Genomic DNA, 24,153 nt, shown 5'->3' on the forward strand with positions numbered 1-24,153 from the left:
CTTTGAGTGAGCAGAATTGCCCTTGTCATATAAGGATCCATAGATTCCTAGCTGCGCAATAAGACCCATAAAAGAGCATGCAGAAGTTAACACAATGTATTTAGAAATTGGGACACTTCCTGTTCCAAGCTGCTTAATAGCGCCACTTCCTCTACATGGTTTTACCTCATCTTCCTTTCCTATCCAGTTTATTTATAGGAATCAACACTCTTACAGCAGGTCGTGACTTGCTTGAAACTGGATTGTCCAAGGGACTATACCTATACCATAGCTGTTTCCTATGGGGAATTTCAGCTCCTGTGTCTAATCCCTTGAAAAGCCTATCCTAGCTTCCTGGTTTGTGATCTCCTACAACACCTGCATGACAGCACAAAGGTTATGTCATGCGTGATGACTGCCCTGTTACTTCACCATGGTAGCAACGGTTACTGAGTTGTCTTAAACTCTTATTTTGCATGTAAGACCAAGTAGCCTGAATATAGCTGGTCTCACCTGACTTCAGAAGCTAAGTATGGCCAGGACTGGTTAGTACTTGAATGGAAACCCACCAAAGATTACATTGATTTCCATCTTGCCTGAAATCGTGGAGAACCGCTGGCAATGAAGTAACAATGCAGGTGTTGATTGGCCAATGCCCCTATGTTCTTCACCTTCTGGATATTTCCTTTTAACCAATACTATACTGTATCTCACTTGAATGGATGAAAACAGCAATGGAAGGAGGGAGTCACAACACAATGGAAGAGCACCTGCTTGCACTCATAAACTCCTGACCACAGTTCTTGTCATCTCTCGGTAAAGGATCTCTGGATCTACAAACATGAAAAGATCTCTACCTGAGGAAGCTTGGGGAGCCATGGCCGGTCCAAGTTGAGAATGTACTAGCTAAATAGACCAGAGTAAGTCAGCTTCACACATTCCTTTGTAAGCCGACAATGTGACAATACAATGCTTGTTTTTAGTGAATCTTCCCCCTTTAACAGTGCAGTCTTGTGCTTTCTTATTCAGAGGTCAGTTCTGTTGCGTTCATTGTAGTGCACTTGCAGGTAAGTCTGCACAGGACTGTAACACGTCAGAGTAGTGTAGTGAGAGGCAACTATCAAAAAACTATACTAGCACCTGTTTGGATAAACAGAAAGAGGGATGTGTTAAATCAGTGGTTCTTAACCTTTTTGAAAGAAACGCCCCCTTGAGCCATTGCGGAAGTTATCATCGCCCCCCTCCCCGCGGTGATGATTGATTGATTGATTGATTGATTGATTGATTGATTTAAGACAGTTAAATCCAACAACCCCTGAAAACAAAATTAAATTCCAAGAAAATGAAATGCCCCCCAAAAAGTAACATTTAATGATTTAGTTGCAAGTGAATTTTAAGACGCAAAAAGAAATATAAAAAGGGCATAAAAACAAATGCAGGAACTAAAAATTTCAAGACAAAAAGTCTGAAACTAAATTAAAATTGGAGGAAAATATATATTCATGCACACTGTAAAAAGGCTGCAGCCATCTTCACAGGTTTGGCTTGCTCCAGCGCCCCCCTACCGCCCCCTTCTGCTCCAGCGCCCCCACGCCGCCCCTTTTCGTTCTACCGTCCCCCTGAAAAATGAAATCGCCCACTGGGGGGCATTATCGCCCACGTTAAGAACCACTGTGTTAAATGATTGTATATTATGGATTTTGCAGGCTGAATGTGTACTGATGAAGCATTCTACAAATTGCAAATATTCAAAGGAGCCACAGGATCATTTATTCATTTCATGGTTCCCAAATACGATGTATCTCCTGTAAAGTTTTGATTACTGGACTTCAATTCCCAGCCATTCTATTCTGCAAATTAACCATGTGTTCTTTATAGTTTCATATATTTTGTGGTATATTCAAGTAGATGGGGTAGACTGTTGTGTCTTGTGCCTTATATGTGCATGGTTCAAGTAATGATGATTACAAATAATATTTCAGACACACTTTTACAAATATCAATGCAATGTCCATGAAGTAAAGATGGATTCTGAAAATGTAGTAGATAAAAAATGAAAATGTAACAGTGTAAAACTGTTACACTAAGCAGCTGTAATTCTTCCAGAATTTGTTTCACTATCTCTCTTGTATGTGTTTAATTCATATTATCTTCCAGATTTTCAACTATCTGCAGTCTGTCTGTCCCTTTTTTTAAAATAAAGTGAGACATTATTTAATTTTTTTGCTAAGCAGGAAAGAAATTTTCTAGGGAAGCCATAGTACAGCGAAGGAAGAGGAGACTGACAGATGGCACGATAGCCATCTTGTTTGAAGGACTGTCATATAGAAGAGGGAGTAAGCTTATTTTTGGGTGGCTCTGGAGGGTTGAACCCAAACTGAGAAATTCAAATGGTAAACAAGGAGATTCTGTTTAAACATTACAAAGAATTTCCTAAATGACTCTTGGAATCCCTTCCAACTCTACCATTTTATGATTCCTTACCATAAATAATATTCCAGTTGCAGGACAAGCCTGCTGTATTCAGAGGGGACATTGTTGTATGATGAATTTTATAATTACTTGTAATGATGCATGTTTTGAACTCAAGCCTAATTAAATAGTACATGCTTACCTTTTTTCCAGCTTTCAACTTAAGTTGTTCCTTAAAACAATGTGCAAAAGTAAGATCAAGCAATGTACTTGAGCAGTGAAATATTTTTTCCCACATTTCATGTTTCCCCAGGCCCATGGAATGGGCTTTGTAGTGAAATCCCCATATTTTGGTAAACCAGTGTGATTTGCAAAACTGTGCAAGCAAGATCAAATGATCTTTGAAAAAGAAGAATCAAAAAAGGGAAGAGATGGTTCGGGGTTTGTTTAGGGGTAAGTACTGTAATGGGCATAAACAGCTGGTGTGAAATTCTCTGATGATTGCTCAGCTACCCTTTCCTGTCTCTACAAATCCCAACAGAATAGGAACAGAGCTACAGGTTACACAACATGTTGATATCCTCCAATGACATTTAAAGGCTCCCATTCTTTAAGCAGGTCATTAGTAGGAGGTTCCCTTGGATTCTAGGCTAAAATAAACATAAAATTACCACAGGGAAGCTGGGGAAGAGCCTGGGAAACTATAAGTCCTCTTTTGAGTCATGGAGCACGCCATCAATTTTCAGTGGTTTTTGAGAGGCACTACCTCAGAGCTGCCAGCCAAACTGGAAAACTAGCCCTTAAACCACCGCCCCCCCTCCCAATACTGCCCAGCCTGACCTAGAACAAGAAGATGTGGTGATAAATGGCATGTTCTGAGTGGGGGAAATGCATTAGGTTAAGAGAAAAAGAGTTACAAAGGCAATTACAGTTTGGTTAAGATCAGAGGAAAGCCTTATCACAGCCTTTGTGTTAAAAAAATTGGGAGGTTGGGTTGCTTGAAAGAATCTCAAGTAAATGGATCTGTAGTATGTGGTGGATGAGACACAGGAAGAAGAAGAAGAAGAAGAAGAAGAAGAAGAAGAAGAAGAAGAAGAAGAAGAAGAAGAAGAAGAAGAAGAAGAAGAAGAAGAAGAAGAAGAAGAAGAAGAAGAAGAAGAAGAAGAAACAGACTTTCACAATTTTTCTGAAAGAAAAGCATTTTCACCTGCCTAAGCTTCTCCCTGCACATGTACACTTTTTAGTGGGCATATGCCAGTTCAGGACATAAGGAAAATCCACATTTTGTCTCAGTCCACGAAGCTGCTTTATCTGACCTGGAAAAGGGAAGATTAGACGCCATTAGAGCCATCTTTGAACATGGAAAAGGAAGTCGGCTTGTTTTCTGCTGCTCTGGACCCCAGCCAGAGGATTCAAAGGGCCAGCGCGAGTGAGAACTTCCTAATAGGGAGACTTGTTCAGCAGGGGACTGGACTACCTAGGAAGGTGGTGGCCTCTCTTTCAACAGAAGGTTTATGAAGAGAAGATGGGTGGCTGTTTGTCAGCGATTTTTTTCAGCTGTGCATTCCTGCCTAAGCAGGGATTGGACTCCATGAACCCTAGGATCCCTTCCAACTCTACCGTTCCACGACTGGCATTGTTTCCCATACTGTATTTGCCAGCCAGATGCCAATGGGGCATCCATAAAAAGGACGTAACCCCACCCCCACCCCCCACTTGTGCTCCCTAGCAAGGGCATATATATAGCCAATACAACTGCTCTGTTATTAACCTGACCTTAACTTCCACTTTTTGGTAAACTTAAATCGAGTATCACAACGGATCTGCTCGTGCTTCCTGTAAAAGAGAAGATATTGGCGCACACCGGCAGTATTTAGGACACGGACCCTCTCTCCACCCCATTCAGGGGAGAGGCTGCCTGTAACGTTTGCTCCGGTAATGCAAATACTCTTTGGCAAGACGGCTATTCATTTGTTTATCGCGTTTACACTCCACTTTTCCTTCAACGCTTCTCCCGAGCCTTTTTTTTATCCTAACGACAGTCCTACCGGGTAAGTTAGGCGCACAGCCTCGTCTACGGCCGGCCAGTACCTTTCATTCGGAATCCGCGTCTGATCCTGGATCTCCCCAGCCCTAATCCAGCTCGCTAAATGCTACAGCACTTCGGCTCTCCTCATTCCCCAGATCTCTCCAGAACTCCAAGCGGTGACAACAGGGGACCTGGTTCGAGGTAACTGGGCATTGCAGAGCGAAAAGGTTATGGACTAAGCGGGCAGCTCTCCGCCCACCCCATAAGGTGCTCAGGACCGGCCTGCGGGGTGTGTGTGTGTGAAGGGGGGGCACTGGACGCGAATTTGGCCACACCGGCTTCGCGACGACCCGTGGGCTCGGGCACCTGGCCCTTTTCCGGGTCTCGCCCGTCCTTCCTGCGGAGTGATCTCCCTTTCCCTCCCCGGGGTCAGGTGCCAAGCCAGAGGAGGCTCGGTGCCCCCCCCCCAGCCCCGTACTGGACGGAGCCCACGCTCTCCGGGCACTAGCCTGGGACATCCCGGAGCAATTGCAACCGCTGTGCAGAAGCCGCGCCGGCAGCGCCATTGACGGGCGCCAGGATCGGCGGCGGCAGTTCCTGCTCCGAGCTGTCCCTGCTCCGAGCTGTCCCAGCGACCTGATTCTGTCCGTCTCTTTCTTTCCGTGTGTGTGTGTGTGTGTGTGTGTGTCCCTCCTTAGCAGCCGATTGGCTGGGGGGCGCTTGACGTCACAATTAGGAGTTCCTATAAACTCCCCTAAACATAACGGGCTCCGGACAAGTTCGGAGGACTCTGGCTTCCCTGCGAGGAGGCGCGCCGGGCGGGAGCCGACCGATGCCGTCGCGGCCGCAGGCTGCAGGAGGCGCGCCGTCCCCTCGAGCCCCGCGCGCACTTGCCAAGCCTGGCTCTTGTCCCGAGCGCCAGCAGCAACTGGGAGCCCAGCGCCTGCGGGGGTGAGGCGGCCCGGGACTCGCAGTCCGGCGCGCCGAGAGAGAGGGAGAGAGGGAGGGGGCCGACGACCGCCGAGCCTCCGCCGCGCCAAAAGCGGGAGCGCACGGGCTTGCCGACGGCCGGAGCAGCGGCCGAGGGGATCGGGACTTCTCCACAGCTGCCCGGCAGCGCTATGGAAACGGTGAGCGCCACCACTTCTTTGCACCCCACCCTCAGCGCCAATGGCAGCAGCAGCAGTAGCGGCGACCCGAACCCGGGCAATTCCACGGCATCCGAGGAAGGCTGGGTGGTGGGCATGGGTATCCTGATGTCCGTGATCGTGCTGGCGATCGTCTTCGGCAACGTGCTGGTGATCACCGCCATCGCCCGGTTCCAGAGGCTGCAGACGGTCACCAACTACTTCATCACATCGCTGGCCTGTGCGGACCTCCTGATGGGCGTCGGGGTGATCCCTTTCGGGGCCAGCCACATCATCCAGCGCACCTGGAAGTTCGGGAACTCCTGGTGTAACATCTGGACCTCCATCGATGTGCTGTGTGTCACCGCCAGCATTGAGACGCTCTGTGTCATCGCGGTGGACAGGTACTTTGCCATCACTTCCCCTTTCAAGTATCAAAGCCACTTGACCAAGAATAAAGCCAGGGTGGTCATCTTGTTGGTTTGGGTCATCTCTATCCTCACCTCCTTCTTGCCTATCCAGATGAACTGGTACAAAGCCAACACGCAGGAAGCCGAGCAGTGCTACCAAGACGAGAGCTGTTGTGACTTCTTCATCAACGGGGAGTACGCCATCATTTCTTCCATCATCTCTTTCTACTTGCCCCTGGTGGTCATGGTGTTTGTCTACGGCAGGGTCTTCCAGGTTGCCCAGAAGCAGCTCAAGAAGATAGACAAGTGCGAGGGGAGGTTTCACCAGCAAAGTTCACAGCAGGAGCAAAACTCTGGGAAGGGAAGCCACCGGAGAGCATCCAAGTTCTGCTTGAAAGAACACAAAGCTCTGAAAACCCTGGGCATCATCATGGGCACCTTCACTTTGTGCTGGCTCCCGTTCTTTATTGTCCACTTTGTGCATGCCATTGATGAGACAGTGATCCCCAAATTCCTGTACATTTTTTTAAACTGGCTGGGATATGTCAATTCGGCTTTTAACCCCTTAATTTACTGCCGGAGCCCAGACTTCAGGTATGCTTTCCAGGAGATCCTCTGCTTCAGGAGATCTGCCCTCAAAATGTATATGAACGGATATTCCAGTAGCAATGGGAAAGCTGACTTCAATGGGGATCACAATGGCTATCACGTGGCACAAAAGAAGGCCCATGAATTGTTGTGTGAAGAAGGAAGCCCCCCTCCTGGGGAGGACTTTTTGCACTGTAAAGGTACTGTGTTGCATGATAGCATTAGGTCACAGGGGGCTGAGCATAGCCCAAATGACTCCTTGTTAGCATGATTGTTATTGTCCCTATAGAGACACTTAAACAGGGAGTAGAAGATAGTGGCTACGTGGGCAACTACAACTGAATGGAAGTTTACTCCAGATGTGGGAGGTGTCCCATGCTGGCTTATTGGCAGGCTATGAAAAGCATTCAAGGAAGGGCATCTTTGGATGTGTGTCTGTCTGTCTACCCATATTAGAATGCTTTCGTCTATTGAGAGTTAAGCCACAGCTGAAGCTGCCCCACAATGCAGTTTCCTGCTAAAGTGTAGTTTCATCTACCTCACAGATGTAAGAGTAATATTGCTCAGAGCTGCTGTTTCTAAAGGTGAAATGCTTGCACTCCGGAATGAATTTGGTGCTATTAATGGCTCACCCTTTCATCTGATGCTAGCTCTAAAGATTGCTCTAAGACAGGACATTAGGGTTGCTTGTACATGCTTTAGGAATACTGTAAAGTCAAGTGTTTACGATATATATTATTGTCCATAGCGGCAGAATTGCTTGAACATGTTCTTTGCAGCATTTGGCTGTTCAAGTCCTTTGCACAGGGAACGTCCATAGTGCGGGAATCAGTGCAAAGATGAACTGAAACTGTTGATATTGGAACAACCAACAGCCCTTTTGGTTGAGACCTTTTCATTTGAGACTTACCTTTGTTTTCTACCTAGACAATGCCAGTGTTCAGCTTGTTTTCATTAGCCAGAACTGTACAAATCCTAGATAGTTATGTAGTTGTGAAACCAAGACTCGTATGTCTAGAGTTGCTTGGTGCCAAAACCAACTCACCTTCCTTGCCCATTTCTTAGATCATACCTGTACAGATAATCTGTGGGTATCTGTCTGGGCTTGGGCTCAATGTTCCATATTTAGAATCCTGACAGACAAAACACTTTCTCTCGAATAGCACAGAACTGGTGTAGATTCAGCCTCCTTTAAAATAATATATATATTATCCCAAACTTTATGCTCCTGTTGACCATAATCCATTTGTCGCTTGAGAGTAAAGTTTCTGCTACCCTGTAAAATAACATTCCCCCCCTAATGACGGAGAGAATTAAGTACCTGCTTACGCCCATGATTTTGTTTGCCCTCCTCTGACTTAATAGTCCAGTTATGACAGGAAGGTAAAGGTATTTCTTGCTCACAGCAGCAGCGCTCTACTGGGTTTGGGTCAGCCTGTGGTTGCAAACAGTTCCCATTTAAGGACCTTGGCTAATTGGTTGTGGAGCAATTTTAAAGCATTAAGGTGCTTAAGTTATAACAACACAGTAAAAGTCCCTTCTTTGGAAATGCTATTTTTTTCTATTTGGCTCAAATGCAGGGCACTCAAAAGAACCTGCAGGCAATGAATTCTGGAATAAAAATAGGATTGATCTGGGTCATTTGTATTATATTGCCAAATTAGTACCCAGTGTGCTTGATGCTCTTGCTCTGCCTCCTCCCTGCTGGGAGGTTTTTAAGCTATATAAAGGGCTTGTGTGTAGTCATTAGCATTTTAGGTTCACTGACTTGTACTAAATAGCTGTTTCCCGGTACCCTATCAGATTATGCCATGTTAGTCTTGATCAAGACAACTTTAGTTTTCTACTGTTCTGTGGTATTTGAATCTGAAATATGCCCCATATGTATTGCATGACAATGTGCAAAAATAACCAGTCTTGATGTCTTTCGACAAATTTGCCCAGATTGCAGAGATGGAAAGCACCGTGCCGCATAACAGTCTTGTCCCTATTCTCCAAACCTCCATTCTCTGATCTGAGTGATGGACGTGGTTCATGTGTACTTTGGTCTCCAGTACTAGAAGAACTGGCCCTTCCTTCCTTCCTTCCTTCCTTCCTTCCTTCCTTCCTTCCTTCCTTCCTTCCTTCCTTCCTTCCTTCCTTCCTTCCTTCCTTCCTTCCTTCCTTCCTTCCTTCCTCCCTCCCTCCCTCCCTCCCTCCTGCTATAGTCTTCTATGATGCCAAAAACCTGCTCCATAGGGTTTCCAAGCCCACTGGAACAGGTTTTTAGGGGGCATAGGAGCCGGAAGAATGGGTGCATGCATGCATCACAGATTCTGGCAGAATCCAGAACAAGTATCCCAGACTGGATTCTGAGTCATGGATTGCAGCTGCCTTTATATAAGAAAAGGGGAAAATTTAGAAGAGAACTTCACTGATTTATTAGGATACCAGAGAAATATAATGTTCTTGAAATGTTTTTAAACCCCTTTGGTTTCACGTTGGTAACTGAGCTAAGGAGGCATAGGGAGTTTCTGGAAATGCAGGAATAACCTGCCAGAGACCATTCAGTTCTGGTTTAAAAGTGTGTGTATGTGGGAAGTGTGCACATGCATCTTGACCGGGCCAGCAGACATTGCTAGTCTGCCACGTGAGTGGGTGTATATGCCCCGCCTCACCTGATTGCAGATCATGATGCTGCTCTGTGTCATACACAAGCCCATATTTCTAAGGAGAAGTTTGACTGCACTCCCTCCCTTGGCACAGAGCTCCCTCCTCTGGCAATGATAATGTAGCTTCCCCCCTTTTTTTTAAATTTAAAAATGCACTGGCAGGGGAGAGGAAGAGACAAAAGAAAAGAGGCATGTTTTCTCACATTGGGAAGACTTGTTGCAACAAAACAGATGATTCATTAAGTTTGTAGTTGAATTGAATCAGCATTTCTGCATTTTTTGGAAACAGTTTCAAGATGTTCTCGAAATGTTGTACAATTCTCTATGAAATCAGCCTAGAGCTGATTATGGGAGGAGGAAAACAGAAACTCTAAAGTTATGTACTTTAGTGAAAGGATATAACTGAATTTTAGGGAAGTGCCCCAGGCAGTGCCTCTCCCAAGCACTGTACATGAGGTTACTCCAACCTTTCAGAACCTGTTTGCTTGCTGCTGTCAGTCTTAGAGAACAAAAAAAAAAAAAAAAAAGGAGATCCTTTTCCTAGAACTGACAAAACTGAAATACAGGAGCCGTTGGAGCCCAGTCACCACTTGCACGGTTGTTGCCCAGTTGATTTGGTCTGTTAGAGGGTTTGTGTCATGTTGGTCACCAGCTCTCCGGGGTTGTCAAATGGGAACCTGATAGTCAGACAGGAGTGAACAGGTGAAGGAAAAAAGAGGGAGTAGGGGTTGTGAGGTGGGTAAAAGGCCAGGCTCCTATGCTTGCTACAGGGAGAAAAGTGAAGTTCTAAAGGCAGGATCTTTGGTGGTAGCATGACGTCAAACAAGTAAGCAGATGAACCGAGCAATCACTGTTCTTCATTTTATAATTATAAATATAATTATCTGCTCCATCGGTACCATATTGATTTATTTTCAGATCCTTGTTGAGCAGAAGGCGTCTACATCCTGTACAAGGTAGTGGCCCATTTTCCATCCATGTTTGTCCGTCCATTTGCATGTAGCATTTTTATTATTCCCCCCTTTAGTGTTTGGATTGCAGACTCGAGACCTTTGCAACTGTTCTGGAGTTATGAACTATTTTGAGCTCCTCAAGAGATGTGTGTTCCCACTGTTGTGAACGTTGGAGAAAGTGAAAAGAGGGAAATGCCCCTTGTTTTGGTTTTATATTTATTGACAAGCTCCTCAATCAGCAATCTCGGTTCCTCTTGTCCACCACTTTTAGTGGGGTTAGTGTACTAAGTGTCAGCTTCACTGAAACTGGTTTACTTAACGGGGGGGGGGGGAGGGGACACCCTGAGGTGAAACTAAGAATTGGATTTAGGCCTAAGTATCTGCCTTGTACTTTGAATGTATTGGTTTAGATTTCTTTGCATGAAGAACTATCCGGTGATGGTGTATCTCGTCCTGCGAGCAGCCAATTAACAATATTTTCATTGCTCTTTGAGAATTCTAATGGGAAGTTTTCTAGAATAACGCCTTGATGAGGAAAACATTAGGAAAGAAAATAACCTGCTTTTCAAAAAAGAGAGGAGAGCTGCTTACAAGCTCTTATAATCTCACCTCATTAAAAGGAGGTCAAAGCACTTTACTTCTATATACTGTATGTGCGTGTGTTTGTGTGTATATCATTACATATAAATATACTATTTTCTTTATTGTCTGAAGTATTGAAATTTCAAGCTAAATATTTTAAACAGGTTTTTATAAAAGCAGTGGCAGTTGGGTGGTGGTAAGGGGGAGAAATCTGCACTTTGCTATGAAAATTGGTATTTATTGTTTTCATTTGGGTGGTTCATGACGTCTGCAGGACAGACACCTCAATGCGGGGCAGGGGAAGAGGACTGTGTCAGTTCTCAGAACAAGAACCTGATCCTACAATGGACTGTTAAATTAATGGCAAGTGTATAAAATGTGTTGTGTTGACCAAAATGAATCCTCTGACGAAGAGCTGTTTGTGCTCAAAATACATTTGGGACCTTTGTTTTGTACATATTAAAGCACTGATTGTACTTTCCGTGGTTTTACACTTGAGTTTTTTGCTTAGCAAACACCACAGTGGGCATAAACACACTTCACTAAACCTGATGCATTTTAATTTGACTCCTGCTTCACGCAACACTCCTGTGTTAGAAAATGCGGACCCAGACCCTTCTGCGATTACCTCCTTTGGCTGAGCTGTCAAAAAAGTCGGTGAAGTTTGTGAAAGAGGCTGTTTTGCAGTTCATGCAGCATTTTGTTCTTTGCAAAACTTCCTCCTCTCACTTTACTACCACAACTGAGCATTTGTGAAAATGAGGCTTGCACGAAGCAGAGCTCTATATGAGTTCCCATACCAGAATGCACCTTCATAAACTTTCAACTTGTGTCCTCTCATGCTCAAGGTTTGTTTTTATTCAGGCTGAGTTATTAAGGGAGTGAAAAGCCCTGCCCTTCCTGAATCTGGATGCAAGAGGAAGGACATACTGCTTCAAGCTTTGGAGGGGAAGTGTTGTGGGGGGAGAAGGAGAGAGAAACTGACAGCCCTTCTTTCCATTTTGGAACAATTGTCAAGTATATTGTGAAACGGCCGAGAATAATTGTATTCCTCACAGGATTTTAACCTATATTTCCTTATTCACTCTCAGGTTCCAATCCTAAACTTATTTATTGAGGGGCAAATATCATGAAATAGCATGGGGTTTATTTCTGAGTAAATATGTATGTATTGGCTTATACTGTACTGGAAACATGAGACAATCAGTCTCACCCTGTTTACTTCTCATGTTTACTCAGAAGGAAGTGCCCCTGTATTCAGTTGGTGTTATTATTTGTTAGCTACAATTTATATCCCACAATCAAAATTGTATATTTGCCCATTGAGTTTAAGGTAGCATATGTGATTTCTGTCCTACCACTTTTTCCTAACAACAACCCTGTGAGGTACGTCATGTTGTTCAAGTGACCCTTGTCCAAGGTGCTTCAGTGTGTTTTCTAACTCAATGAGAACTAGAACCTGATATTCAGAAATTGCAACCCACCTCTCTAACCTCTGCATCACAATGGCTCTCATAAGTGATTGCAGATTTGAAAGAAACACATTGCAAGAATAGACAGGTCGCTGAACAAGCAGGGGGAAAGTACTAGGGAGATAATCAACTCATGTGGCCAACCATAAATCAAATGAACCTAATTTGGGTTGGTCAGAGTTACTTTAGCTTAATTCAGCAATCTGGACAATAAAGGAAAGCCAGAATGTAGCTCTGTTCAGGTATTCTCCCTGAAATCATGGAGGGCAAAATAGGTGGTGGGGTTAGAGAAGTGTATATGAGCCCCACGCAGAGATCTTTCAGATCTTTACATGATTAATCCAAAGATCTGAACAGAGCCAACGATTGTGTTCAGTCAAATGTGAAGATCTTCCAGACTTCTAGATAGGATGGAGACATTGGGTATGTCCACTTCTTTCCCTATCCACAATTTCAGGTGTGAGGCCTGAACAGAGCTTGTGTTTCTCCAGAATGATGTGAATCAGCACCATACAAAGAAGACGCTAGGGTGGGGGAAGGAGGGAGCCTGGCCTTCTCTCGCTGACTGGCCTAGTTTCCCACCAGGGACTACAATCTTACCACTGCTCTCCAGTCACAGCACTGTAGGGGAAAGGGATGATGACATTATCTCCCACTTGCTGTAGTTATCCATTAACATTTCTCAAAGACATTGGCTGGGCTCTGATGGCAATTTTATATTTACTATCACTTGTGGCTCTCTTTTCTTCATCTTAACAATATCCAAACTTCAATGCCTTTTTCTCAATCTTTCCCAATGAGGCTCATTCTTATTTTTACAGTTTTATTTTTGTTGCTCATTTGAGTGAGTGGGTGTAGTGATCTCAGTGCTGTAATAACTGTGGAGTTACACTGTTCCACACCAGTCTGGCACTAGTTATTTAATTTTGGCTTGATTTGCTCTCAGTCTCTCTTGTTTGGTTGGAACTTTGTTTCTTTCTTGCATTATCTCTTTGTTCTTTGTGTTTGCACATACATATATATTAAGTCTTACTGGACAAGCAGCATGCCTCCATCAGATATATTACCAAGTGCAAAAAAAAAAAAAAAAAGCAGCACATGTGTTAGCCAACAGATACCAAAGCAAAATTTAAAGACGGTAGCACAAAAACTGCTGGCTCTACCTGTCTGAAACTGAGCAGGATCAACCTTCTCTTGAGACACAGTAGTCCCTCAAGAGGGGCTTAGTAATAAAAACCTGTCTAGAAATGGGCCAAATAAATCTCCTCTAAGGGGACTACTAAATTTCATGCACTTACCTGAAAAAAGGGGAAAAGATACAGTGAGTTTTCTTTCCCCCAAAATATAAGTTAATGAGAAATATGACTGTTTGGATTTCTTTATGGTAGGTTTCGGTTCAGATCTGGATCACGGTGGAATTGGCCCAAACCAGATCAGGCTTCTCTCTGAATCATCAAATTCAGCTGTGAAAGATGGTTCTTACATAGCCCTCTAGTGGGAGAAAAATATTAATTTGTAGCACAAACAACATCTTCAGAACTATTGTACTCAGAGGGTGATGATTAGAGATGGGGGGTATTCATATTTGTATACAAATACAAATATCCCTGCGCAGCTGGCTTTAACGAGGTTCCGGCCCCTGGGGCTGGACCGTTCACTCACACATCTGGGGGTGGCAGCGGCCCCTCTCTTCCTTCCAATCGCTCTGGAGCACCACTCAGTTAGCCACTCAGCAGCCTTGCAGGGAGACTCATCTTCCCTCCCTCTGCCAAGAGTGGCTAGACAACTGGGAAGAGAATGGTACCCAGGAGTGATTGGAAGGATGTGAGTGGATGGTCCAGCCCCAGGGGCCAGACACTCCTTAACTCCAGCTGCGCGGGGATATTCATATACAAATACCCCTTTCTCTAGTGATGATTAATGGCTCCTTTTCAAACAGGGAGGAGATAACAAATAAGGTACACCCCAAGCTCAGTCCCGGGCACAGTGCTCTTGAACATTTTTATTAATGACATGGATCAGGGGATACAGGGAATGTTAATCAAATTTGTGGATGACACAAAATTGGATGGAACAGCTAATACCCTGGAAGACAGAAACAACATTCAAAATGATCCAGATAGGCTTGAGAGCTGAGCAGAAAACAACAGAATGAAATTTAACAGGGATAAATGCAAAGTACTGCACCTTGGAAAAAAGAAACCAAATGCACAGTTACAAGATGGGGGATACCTGGCTCAGTCAACTACAAGTGAAAAGTATCTTGGAATCATAATAAATCACAAGCTGAACATAAGCCAACAGTGCAATGTGGCTATAAAAAAGGCAAATGCTACTTTAAGTTGCATTAACAAAGGTATAGTTTCCAAATCCCACAAGATGCGAATTCCGCTCTATTCAGCACTGGTTAGGCCTCACGTTGAGTATTCTGTCCAGTTCTGGACACCACACTTCAAGAAGGATGCTGACAAATTGGAACAAGTTCAGAGGAGGGCAGCAAGGATGATTAGGGGGCTGGAAACCCAAGACTGAAAGAACTGGGTATGTTTGGCCTTGAAAAAAGAAGACTGAGGGGAGATGTGATAGTGCTCTTCAAATACTTGAAAGATTGTCATACAGAGGAGGGGCAGGATCTCTTCTTAAACATCCCAGAGTGCAGGACATGCAACAATGGACTCAAGTTACAGAAAGCCAGATTTTGATTGAATGTCAGGAAAAATGTCCTAACTGTTAGCTCAGTACAGCAGTGCAACCAGTTACCTCAAGAGGTGGTGAATACTTCAGCACTGGAGGCATTCAAGAGAAACTTAGACAACCACCTGGCAGAAATCCTTTGATTTGTATTCCTGCCGTAAGCAGGGGGTTGAACTTGTGTAGGCCAACTTCCAACTTCCTGATTCTATGATTGTAAACAAAACAGCATTCTATGTTTTCCAAAAACTCCTTTGTATGTTTTCTTAATGGGCTTTTATTATGGTCATTATTATTCTTATTACACTGCTGTCTGCATGAAAGAGAGGAATCTGATATAAATCAGGATGAGGACAGCTAATTTTGATAATCTAATTGCAGAAGGTTAGATAATGAGAGCTGTCCAACCAGAAGAAATGTGGGAGGAAGGGGAAGCACTTACAGCCCTCTTGCAAGGAATCACATCCCAACTCCAGGATGAGATTTTGCAGGGGAGGCTAGGCCCAGAGAGACTTCATTGGTGAGAAAAGTAAGCATGGATTGAGAGGGTAGCTCTATGTGGGATATGTTCTAGGGTTTCTTGTTGTTATTTTCTACAAACTAGCCATGCACATTCAATAAGCAGAGCATTTCTTTAATGTAATGTTTATTGGTTCCCTTTTTCCTGTGCATTGTAAGGTCATAAACAGATCCAGTGTACACTGTCATTTCAGGATAAAGGGTATCCCTATCTCAGGGCAATACGTGGAATAATGAAGTTGGATGGGTACACAATTGAGAAATGTCACCAAGTCTAAAAAAAAACACATTCCCCTCACATAAACATTAACTGGGTATCCTAGCAGAGTGAAACCTGACACAGGGAGAGACCTGTGGACTTGGAAAAATCAGGTGCTGTTTGTTCACGAGGACTGTTTAAAAGAACATTAAGGATTTAGGTGCAGGACAGTGGCATACAATACAGCACATGCACTTCTCCCTTCAGTGACATTGGGGTTGAGGTTCTGGACAGAGAGAGAGAGAGAGAGAGAGAGAGAGAGAGAGAGAGAGAGAGAGAGAGAGAGAGAGAGAGAGAGAGAACAGGTCTCTGTATTAGGGTTCTCTTCCACATGGTTGACAATCCTTTCCATATTGTACCATGTATAATGAGCCTTAAAGGTCCTTACGACCACCTCATCAAGAAGCTGAATTAGAGATGTTGTTTTTGGAGCAGGTTGATCACTTCGACGTCTTCAGTGTTTAACTCATGGGGTTCTGTGGGAGGCAGGGGCACTTTCTTTCTTTCTTGGGGGGGGGGAATGTGTAGAACCAAAACTGTGCTGTTCAAACACATGCAATTTAAGAACTGTACAGCAAAATGCCAACAAGGTCACTCTGCACCAAAGCTTTCTCAAGAAGATCAATTCACATTTAGAGTTAAAGCTGCTTTTTGTTTATTTATTACATTAGAAAATATATAGATCAATTCTTAAATCCCAAGAGCTTGAGCAGGTATGCATGGTTCTCCTCCCCTGTGCACAGTCCTGTGTGGTGAGTGAAGCTGCAAGATGATGACTTTCCCAGAACACCAAGTGAACTTCATGGATAAGCAGTGTTTTCAGACTGGGCCTCCCATATTCTAGTCTGGCACACGAACTGTTATTCCATGTTAGCAGACACCAGCACGTGTCTGTCCATCCAGTCCATTCATTTACCAACAGTTTCTGAGCTGATCATTGGAAGTGGATTGTTATAGGTTCAGGTTCTCCCGTGTTTGGATGGGCTGCTCCATATCTGTCTACTTTGGCTCCATGAAACTCTGTGGAGCTACCCTTTGTAATCCAAGGTGGATGACTGGCTATGTAAGGTTTCTGTGACGTTCTAGATTCTTGAACACCAGGAGGCTTGAAACGGCATTCTTCCCATGAGCCAACATCCACTGTAGCTAACAATCTCTTTACGCAAGCAAGCATGGGTGGTCCTTCTTTAAAATAAGTCTCACTGACTAACACATGATTTTTTTAAAAAAATAATTAATTAATCCTGCATCAGCATGCATAGAATTAGGACTTCGTGTTAATATGCAGAAGAAACTGTTCTAAATTTGAAATCTGCCATGATTAAAAGAAGAAAACAAGCTCATGAGCATACTCTGCATATCAGACAAGACACTGATGGTTTCAATTGCTTATTTGTGAAGATGATTATGCTTCCTTTGTTATGCAATGCAAAGTGACTGGTCATCATGTTCTGAGCTGCAAAAATATGAAGGCATGCAGGGCAGGATGATAAAAAGATTCTGCAGTGTTTCATGTTGTCATTTTTTAATTTGGTGTTTGTAGCTTTAGGGTTCCTGCAGGCAGGATTGTAGTTTAAGAACTGAAATAAAGCTGGATGTTGTTATTGATGAGGGGAAGGTCCTTTATATCCTGCAAAGATAACAAAGCTGTGTAGTATGATATTGGAAATCCTACAAACAAGAAAACTAATGGCTCTTATTGTATTTTTGAGAAGCAAGTGAAGTTGTGGTATAGCTGGAAATTCTGAAAACCGGTTCCTCATGCATGCCAAGCAAAGAAATGTACCTATGATTTATAATCCGCAGAAGTGAAACACTCCTGAGTCACTCCCCCATGAAGTGCCATGGATGGAAAAGGACTTTGTTGGCTTCACTTTTCAGCACAAACTTACATATTTAGCACCTCTAAAGACTGCTAATGGAACATAATTGATCTTTCTTGGGAAGTTATACATTTGTCAGGCTTATGAGGCATTTCATATATCCAAAAATGCACACAAACCCATTATTAACCCTGTTTGGAGACTGCAGAACTTTAAAATGTGCACATTTAAAGAAGATGTTTTACTCATTGAAAAAAATGTGTTCATTAGAAAATTGTATACAAAAGATGCATACAGTTTGAAAAAAAAGTTTGAAAAAAGTGTGCATAAAAATATTAATTTCTGGGCAGGGGAAAAAGTCTCATAATCCAGTATGGAAAGAGAGTGGAAAGAGAATACCAGAAAGAAAACGAGAATCTCAGAAGATGGCTATATGGGCATTTAACCCATTGTTTAGTCTGCTGTGGGGATGGGGTGGTTCACTCGAAAAGACACTGGTAAGAGGACATACAGTATTTGCTGGAGTGAGCCTGCCTGCCTCCAGAGTGTTCCTTATCTGCACCTATCTGGAACTTGTCAGGGACTCCTACATTTTTTGGAGCATATAAGATCACTCCATTTCGGTTTCTTTCTAATGTGTGAATCAATTTGAGCCTTCCCCTGTCAATTTGCATAATTTGAATTGGTTTTAGAAGAGAGACATTTCAGGATATTGGCAAATTAAATAAAAAATGAAAAAATGTGTGAGAGCAGTGCCGATGTGCTGCATCACTTTACAGTGGCGCCTCGCTAGACGATTGCCTCGCGGGATGAAAAACCCACAAGACGATTGTTTTTTTGTGATCACTATGGTGCCTTGCAAGACTTTTTTTTCTATGACCATGCTTCGCAAGACTTTTTTTTTTTTGAGACCGATGCATGGGGAACCTCACAAGACGATTTTCTCACAAGACAACGATTTTCATGGAACAAATTAAAATCGTCTTGTGAGGCACCACTGTAAAAGAAATGAAAGCCTGTTGGGGGCAGGCTCTTGACCAGACTTTTAAAAGCAAACAACCCCACCCCCCATCATTGCCAACTCTTGTCCCCACCCACTTTGGGGAGAAACTGCTCCATTTATCTTTTTTTTTTCTTTAAAGTGATACAGTACATCTGCATTGCCCTAATACACTTAATTCCTCCCACACACTTCCTTGGCCCCTCCACAGAGCCAAAGAAGTGTTTAATTTGCCAATATCCTGAAACCCCGTTCTTCTTAAGCCACTTCAAGATACCGGCAGATTGACAGCAGACTGGTCCACACAAGGTAGGTGTGCCTGAGGTCCATATGACATTTGGATGTCAGGATCACTCCACAGTGACGTATTAGGCTTTATAGCAACCCTATTTAGACTGCTCCAGCCAAGCTGTGTAGCCAGGTCCTTGGTGAGACTGATACTGACAGACATACACATACTTATGAAATGCACTGTGGCCCATCCCCTTGAGTCCTATTCTGACACTCTGTCCAGTGTACCACACTGGCTCTCAATTTATATGTAAAGTGGCAAATTTAAAATAGACGTATATTACATTTCACCAGAATGGAGAACAGCTGTCATCAGGTAGCCCATGTACCAGGTCAGTCTGCTTGACTGTTGCTAGTTGCTTATGGGCAGCTCAAAGGTCCCGGCTGCTCTCTTTAAGCAAGAACTAGATGTTCCTTAGGTGGCCTTTCAGTTGATCATAACTGCTGCCCAGGTGCATATATCCTTATTCCTCCACATGTTGGCTATTCAAATATGACGTCAGCTCTCCAAAAACTAAAGCTACAGTTCTTACGTCCAAAGCCTAGGCCGGTGTTGTATATTTACACAAGGCATTGTCTGCGCAGAAGTGGTAAGCAGTGCATGGAAGCTGGGCGGGCATGGCCAGCACATGCAATCTGATCCTATCCTCTGTTGCTTAAAACGTCAGAAGGCTAGGAATGTGTTGTGGGTGTGGGCGTGCTATCGCCTTCATGTCCTGTTTGTGCACTTCCCAGGTGCATGTGGCTGTCCAGTGTGGTGAGAGAATGATGGGCCTGAACAGCCTTTGGACTGACCTAGCTAGGACTCTTCTGGTGTTTGTCTATTAATCCATGTTTGCATAAGTGGCTCTGTGACTATTGCTGACTGTCCCTATACATGCATTCTCCCTATATGTGTGAACCAGCCTGCCTCAATGTTGACTAATCAGCACTCACAATGCTACTGCTTGCAGATTTTTTAAAAAGCATTCTGAGATTGGTTAAGCTTTTACTGAGGCTGTTACTTCAGCACCACCTTGTACACTCCATAGAGGCTATGGAGGTGTTGCGCTGTGTTGTGTGTCTGGGCCCTCATGACAACAGGAGATAGGGGAAAATTTACAGCTCTACCAGCTGACACTTCAGGCACAGACAAGGTCTTAACATCAGCATATTATATGCTGACCTCCAATGTTTGTATTGTATCCAGGTGGCTCTTTTTTTGTGCTGTTGCCAACTGCTACTACTACTCTAATTCCGAAAAGAGGAGATTCAGTGGATGGTTTCTGCTGCTGGAATTTCTGGCAGAGTTTAGACCTGATGTTTTCCTGTCCATACAGGTGTTCAAAATTAAATTTTGCTGGCCATTTATTTATTTATTTATTTATTTATTTATTTATTTATTTATTTATTTATTTATTTATTTATTCCATTTATACCCTGCCTATCTGTTCATCGCGAACACTCTAGGTGGCTTACAATATTTAAAATATTTGCCATTATGCTTCTAATTACTATTGTTTAGATACACTGATAGTTTCGTGGTTATTCCTCTCTGCTACAAGATGGTTATTCCCCCATAAATGCAACTGAGTTATTCCCCCATAAATGCAACTGAGATGAGGATGAGGAGGGGGGGGGAATATGTACTTTGAAGATAGTATGCCTGCCCCCTTCCCACTGCCCCTGTTGCCTGCCTACCTGCTCCTGCTGCCACCTCCTCCTCTGCTACTGCCATCCTCCAAGAAGCTGGCCCCACTGCTAGGCCTGCCGCCTGGCTGATATCTGGGTGCATGCAAAGGGGCAGTGGGCCTGGCTTGCAGGGAAGCTAACCCGTTGCTTCTGCACATGCACCCATCACTCAGCTAATAGGTGGCAGTGGCACCACAGCAACGCAGAGGCAGCAGTGGTGGCTGCAACACAACAGGAGGAGGTAGCATGCCCCCAAGCAAAAACCCAAAATCAATTTTCTGGTTGGCTCATGGTGGGTTATACTCGTGGCTTGTGGCATAGTGGCATCTTAGGACACCGCTACAAACAACACACTGGTTCTGTCTGCATACATAAAATAATGATGAAAATTAGTATACTGGGTAAAGAAGCACTTCCCCAGACTCCCCTGTCCCCAGATCCCCACTGATATACTTGGAGTTGTGCTTCCCGCAAGAGGTGAAGGTGGGAGGCTGGATGACTCCATCAGGAAGTGAATGGACAAAATGCTTCTTGGCTGTATCATCAGCCAATGCACTGGGATATTTAGGAAAGCAATTCTGAGGTGGCGATGGCTAAGGATGAATTCAAGTTGCAATGAAACAGAATGTCTGTCTGGAGGACTCACTGAGGATTCATCCGGACTCATTTTTTTTAAATCAGTAACAACACTGGGATACACTGTTTTAAAAACCCAGTTTCTCCAAAAAGTGAAATAATAAGCCTCAGTTTTCTTAGTGGAAATCTGAAAGAATGCCTTGTTTAAAGTCACAAGGAAAACAGCACCAGAGCAGTAAACTGACTTGTTAACTTCTCAGTAAGTGTGGCCTATTTAAAAACAACAACAAATCATAAGAAATCAATTGAGTTAAAACTGTTCTTATCTCAGGACAGCACAATCACTCAAAAGATACCCTGTCAGCAGAAGGGAGTTTTATTTTTTAGTTGCACAGTACTGTTGGAAGGAAATCATCAAAGAGAGCACAGGAAAAATGTTTTCAGGGGTACATTAGCACATATGTACATATGAGGCAGGGGAGCAAATTGTTACAGCAATTTTATTCTCAAAGCTAATTACCCATTATGGATGGTCAGGGTTTTAAATGAGGCATGCAATTTGTTCAGCATGCTGTGTTATCAGAAAAACAGTCATTCTGGTACTTCCAATGGTTGAGTTTATTTTTGAAAGGATTTTTTCTATTACCTTACTATGCACTTACTTTAAGTCTTCCAACTGTAATGACTCATTGCTTTAATATCAAAAGTTGCTTGGTGATGAATAAGCAGGCTAACATGACTGGGAGTCTACAGAAGGCATTCCTGTCTTGTGATCTCCTGTGTACCGTTGTTGTTGTTATATGCTAGCAAATTACAGTGGTGCCTCGACTTATGAACTTAATTGGTTCCAGAACTCTGGTCGTAACTCGAAATGGTTGTAGGTCGAAGCACCATTTCGCATTGAAATGCCTTGAAATGCAATTAATCCATTCCAGCCAAAGAAAAAAATGACACGCACACACTAAAATCACTGCAAGACCCATCGGAAATGCGATGAATCCATTCTGGCTAAAGGGGGGGGGGAGAAAAGCAAGCAAAGTGTGCAAGATCCATAGGATATGCAAAAAAAGCAAAGCAGAAAGCAAGCGAAGCATGCAAGACCCATCGGAAATGCAAAAAAGCAAAGCAGAAAGCAAGCAAAGTGTGCAAGACCCATCAGAAATGCAAAAAAGCAAAACAGAAAGCAAGCGAAGCGTACAAGACCCATCGGAAATGCAAGCAAGCAAAGCGTGCAAGACCCATTGGAAATGCAAAAAAAGCAAAACAAAAAGCAAGCAACTCCCCCAAGACCCATTGGAAATGGGGAGAACCCAAAAAACAAACAAACCCCCCAAGACCATTCACAGCACAGAAACATAAACCCCCCCAGCCCAAAACCACGCTGCAAAACCCACCCAGAACAGTTTTTTAAAAGCAGAAAGCAGCATCATACCTTACCAGGCAGCCCAAAGCCTCCTCCAATCACACTCACTCTAACCGTTGGGGCAAAAGAGCTTCAAAGAAGCAGCCTCTCCACCTACCAACAGTTAGCAATTTGAATTTCCCGTCGTTTTCCCCTGCCTTTTTCTGTTCATAACTGGAAGCTCCGGCCACAAGTTGAAGCAAAATTTTGCGGCCAGAGCTGGTCGTAACTCGAAATGGTCATAAGTCAGGACGTTAGTAAGTTGAGGCACCACTGTACATCCAACTTATGGCAAGGTATGGGAGATATTTAGTTGTGGTTTTATCAGTGCCAGTAAATTTCAGTGGCTGAGCAGGAATCTGAACCCAGGTCCCCTGAGTCCTGGTCTGACATTCTATCCTTTACACCACAATGGTTCTCTTTCTACCCTACTTCAAGCTTTTTGTGGAAATCAGTTGTTGCCCACGTGTTGTAAGGGAATCCAGATGGCTTTGCTTATGGTAACAGAGAAACTTTATTCAGCTTTTGTAAAGCAGTGAAGTTCTGTAGATAGTCGGGCGAAATATAATTAACATAAAGAGAATAGAGAAATATGTCGAATGGTGCATCCATCTATTTGCTCCAACAGTGAGCCACTATCCAGAAGCCCAGTGTGGCAAAAACATTCTTTTTTTCCTTCATGGCACCTGCAAAAAATTAGCGAGCTGTAGCAGAGTGAAGAAAGGCTGGCTTATATCCTGAACATTTCAGCTCTTGCACATTTGAATTCTTTACCTTCCAAACACAGAGACACATGTGAAGATCCACAAGGATTTTAATTCGGTGTCATAAAACCTACACAATAGGCAAAACTGTAAGTCAACCGTCTTAAGTCCAACTTGACAGCAAGTCCTACCACTTGAGTCCCCATACCTGGTGATCTCATTATGGATATTCTAGATGTTCAGATTCTAAATTGCGATGGGCAGTCTCAGGAGTCTAAGAGCTCCACATAGCTATTGAGGGGCTTTGGAAAGTCATACCCAGTCCCATAATTCCCATTTCCCTAATGTTCCTTCAAAATGATATTTTTAATAGAAAAAAAAAATGACACACACACACACAAAAATCACTGCAAGACCTCTCTCTCTCCCCCCTCTCTATCTGTCTGTCTGTCTATCGATCGATCGATCGATATAGATATAGATATAGAGATAGATAGAGAGATAGATAGAGAGATGGAGAGAGAGAGGGGGAGAGAGAAGAGGGCATCACAGGGATGGTGGGCACCCCTCAAAACAGGACAAAATTGCTCCTCACATCTCCTAAACAGCGCAAGGAACCTTTTTGAGCTAAATACTGTACAGTATTTAGAACAACATTTTAATGGGTTGGAGATTGGGGATGCTGGGGGAGCAGGGATGTGTTTGGATTGCTGGGGACTGCATGTGGCCTGGGAGATGCATTCTGCCCACTCTGTATTAAATAATAATAAGTGTGAAGGGAGGCTGGTCTATTAAATAGAAATAGACTGTCTTTTTCTATTGAAATAATGAGAGATTGTTGTTACTGTTGATGTTACCTTTTATTAATGTTACTATTACTACTGTTATTATTATTGTACAGTATGTCATTAAATGACTGCATTGGATCTTTTAGAATGTTAAAAGTAAAATATTGGGGTATATGTTGTGAAAGCTACAGCCAATATAAACTCAGTAAAAAAAGAGAAAAGAAAT

General features: G+C 43.4%; 1 protein-coding gene across 4 annotated transcripts in view; it reads left to right on the forward strand.

Annotated features, from left to right (window-relative positions):
* The first annotated feature begins 5,052 nt into the window (after nucleotides 1-5,052).
* ADRB2 (adrenoceptor beta 2) overlaps nucleotides 5,053-24,153 on the forward strand; it is a 75,846-nt gene continuing 56,745 nt past the window's right edge. The window contains exons 1-2 of one of the 4 annotated variants that reach the window (XR_013541924.1): nucleotides 5,053-10,022; nucleotides 10,115-10,152. Coding sequence is in view for 1 of the 4 variants with exons in the window: in XM_020806958.3 (XP_020662617.2) it covers nucleotides 5,542-6,745 (1,204 nt within the window). In the remaining 3 variants the exon portion in view is untranslated. Of the gene's footprint in view, nucleotides 11,213-24,153 lie in introns of those variants that run through there. The other 3 variants (XR_013541923.1, XR_012083739.2, XM_020806958.3) reach the window with 3 other exon arrangements.

The sequence above is a fragment of the Pogona vitticeps genome, chromosome 2 (genome assembly GCF_051106095.1).
Source record: "Pogona vitticeps strain Pit_001003342236 chromosome 2, PviZW2.1, whole genome shotgun sequence".
Taxonomy (NCBI): domain Eukaryota; kingdom Metazoa; phylum Chordata; class Lepidosauria; order Squamata; family Agamidae; genus Pogona; species Pogona vitticeps.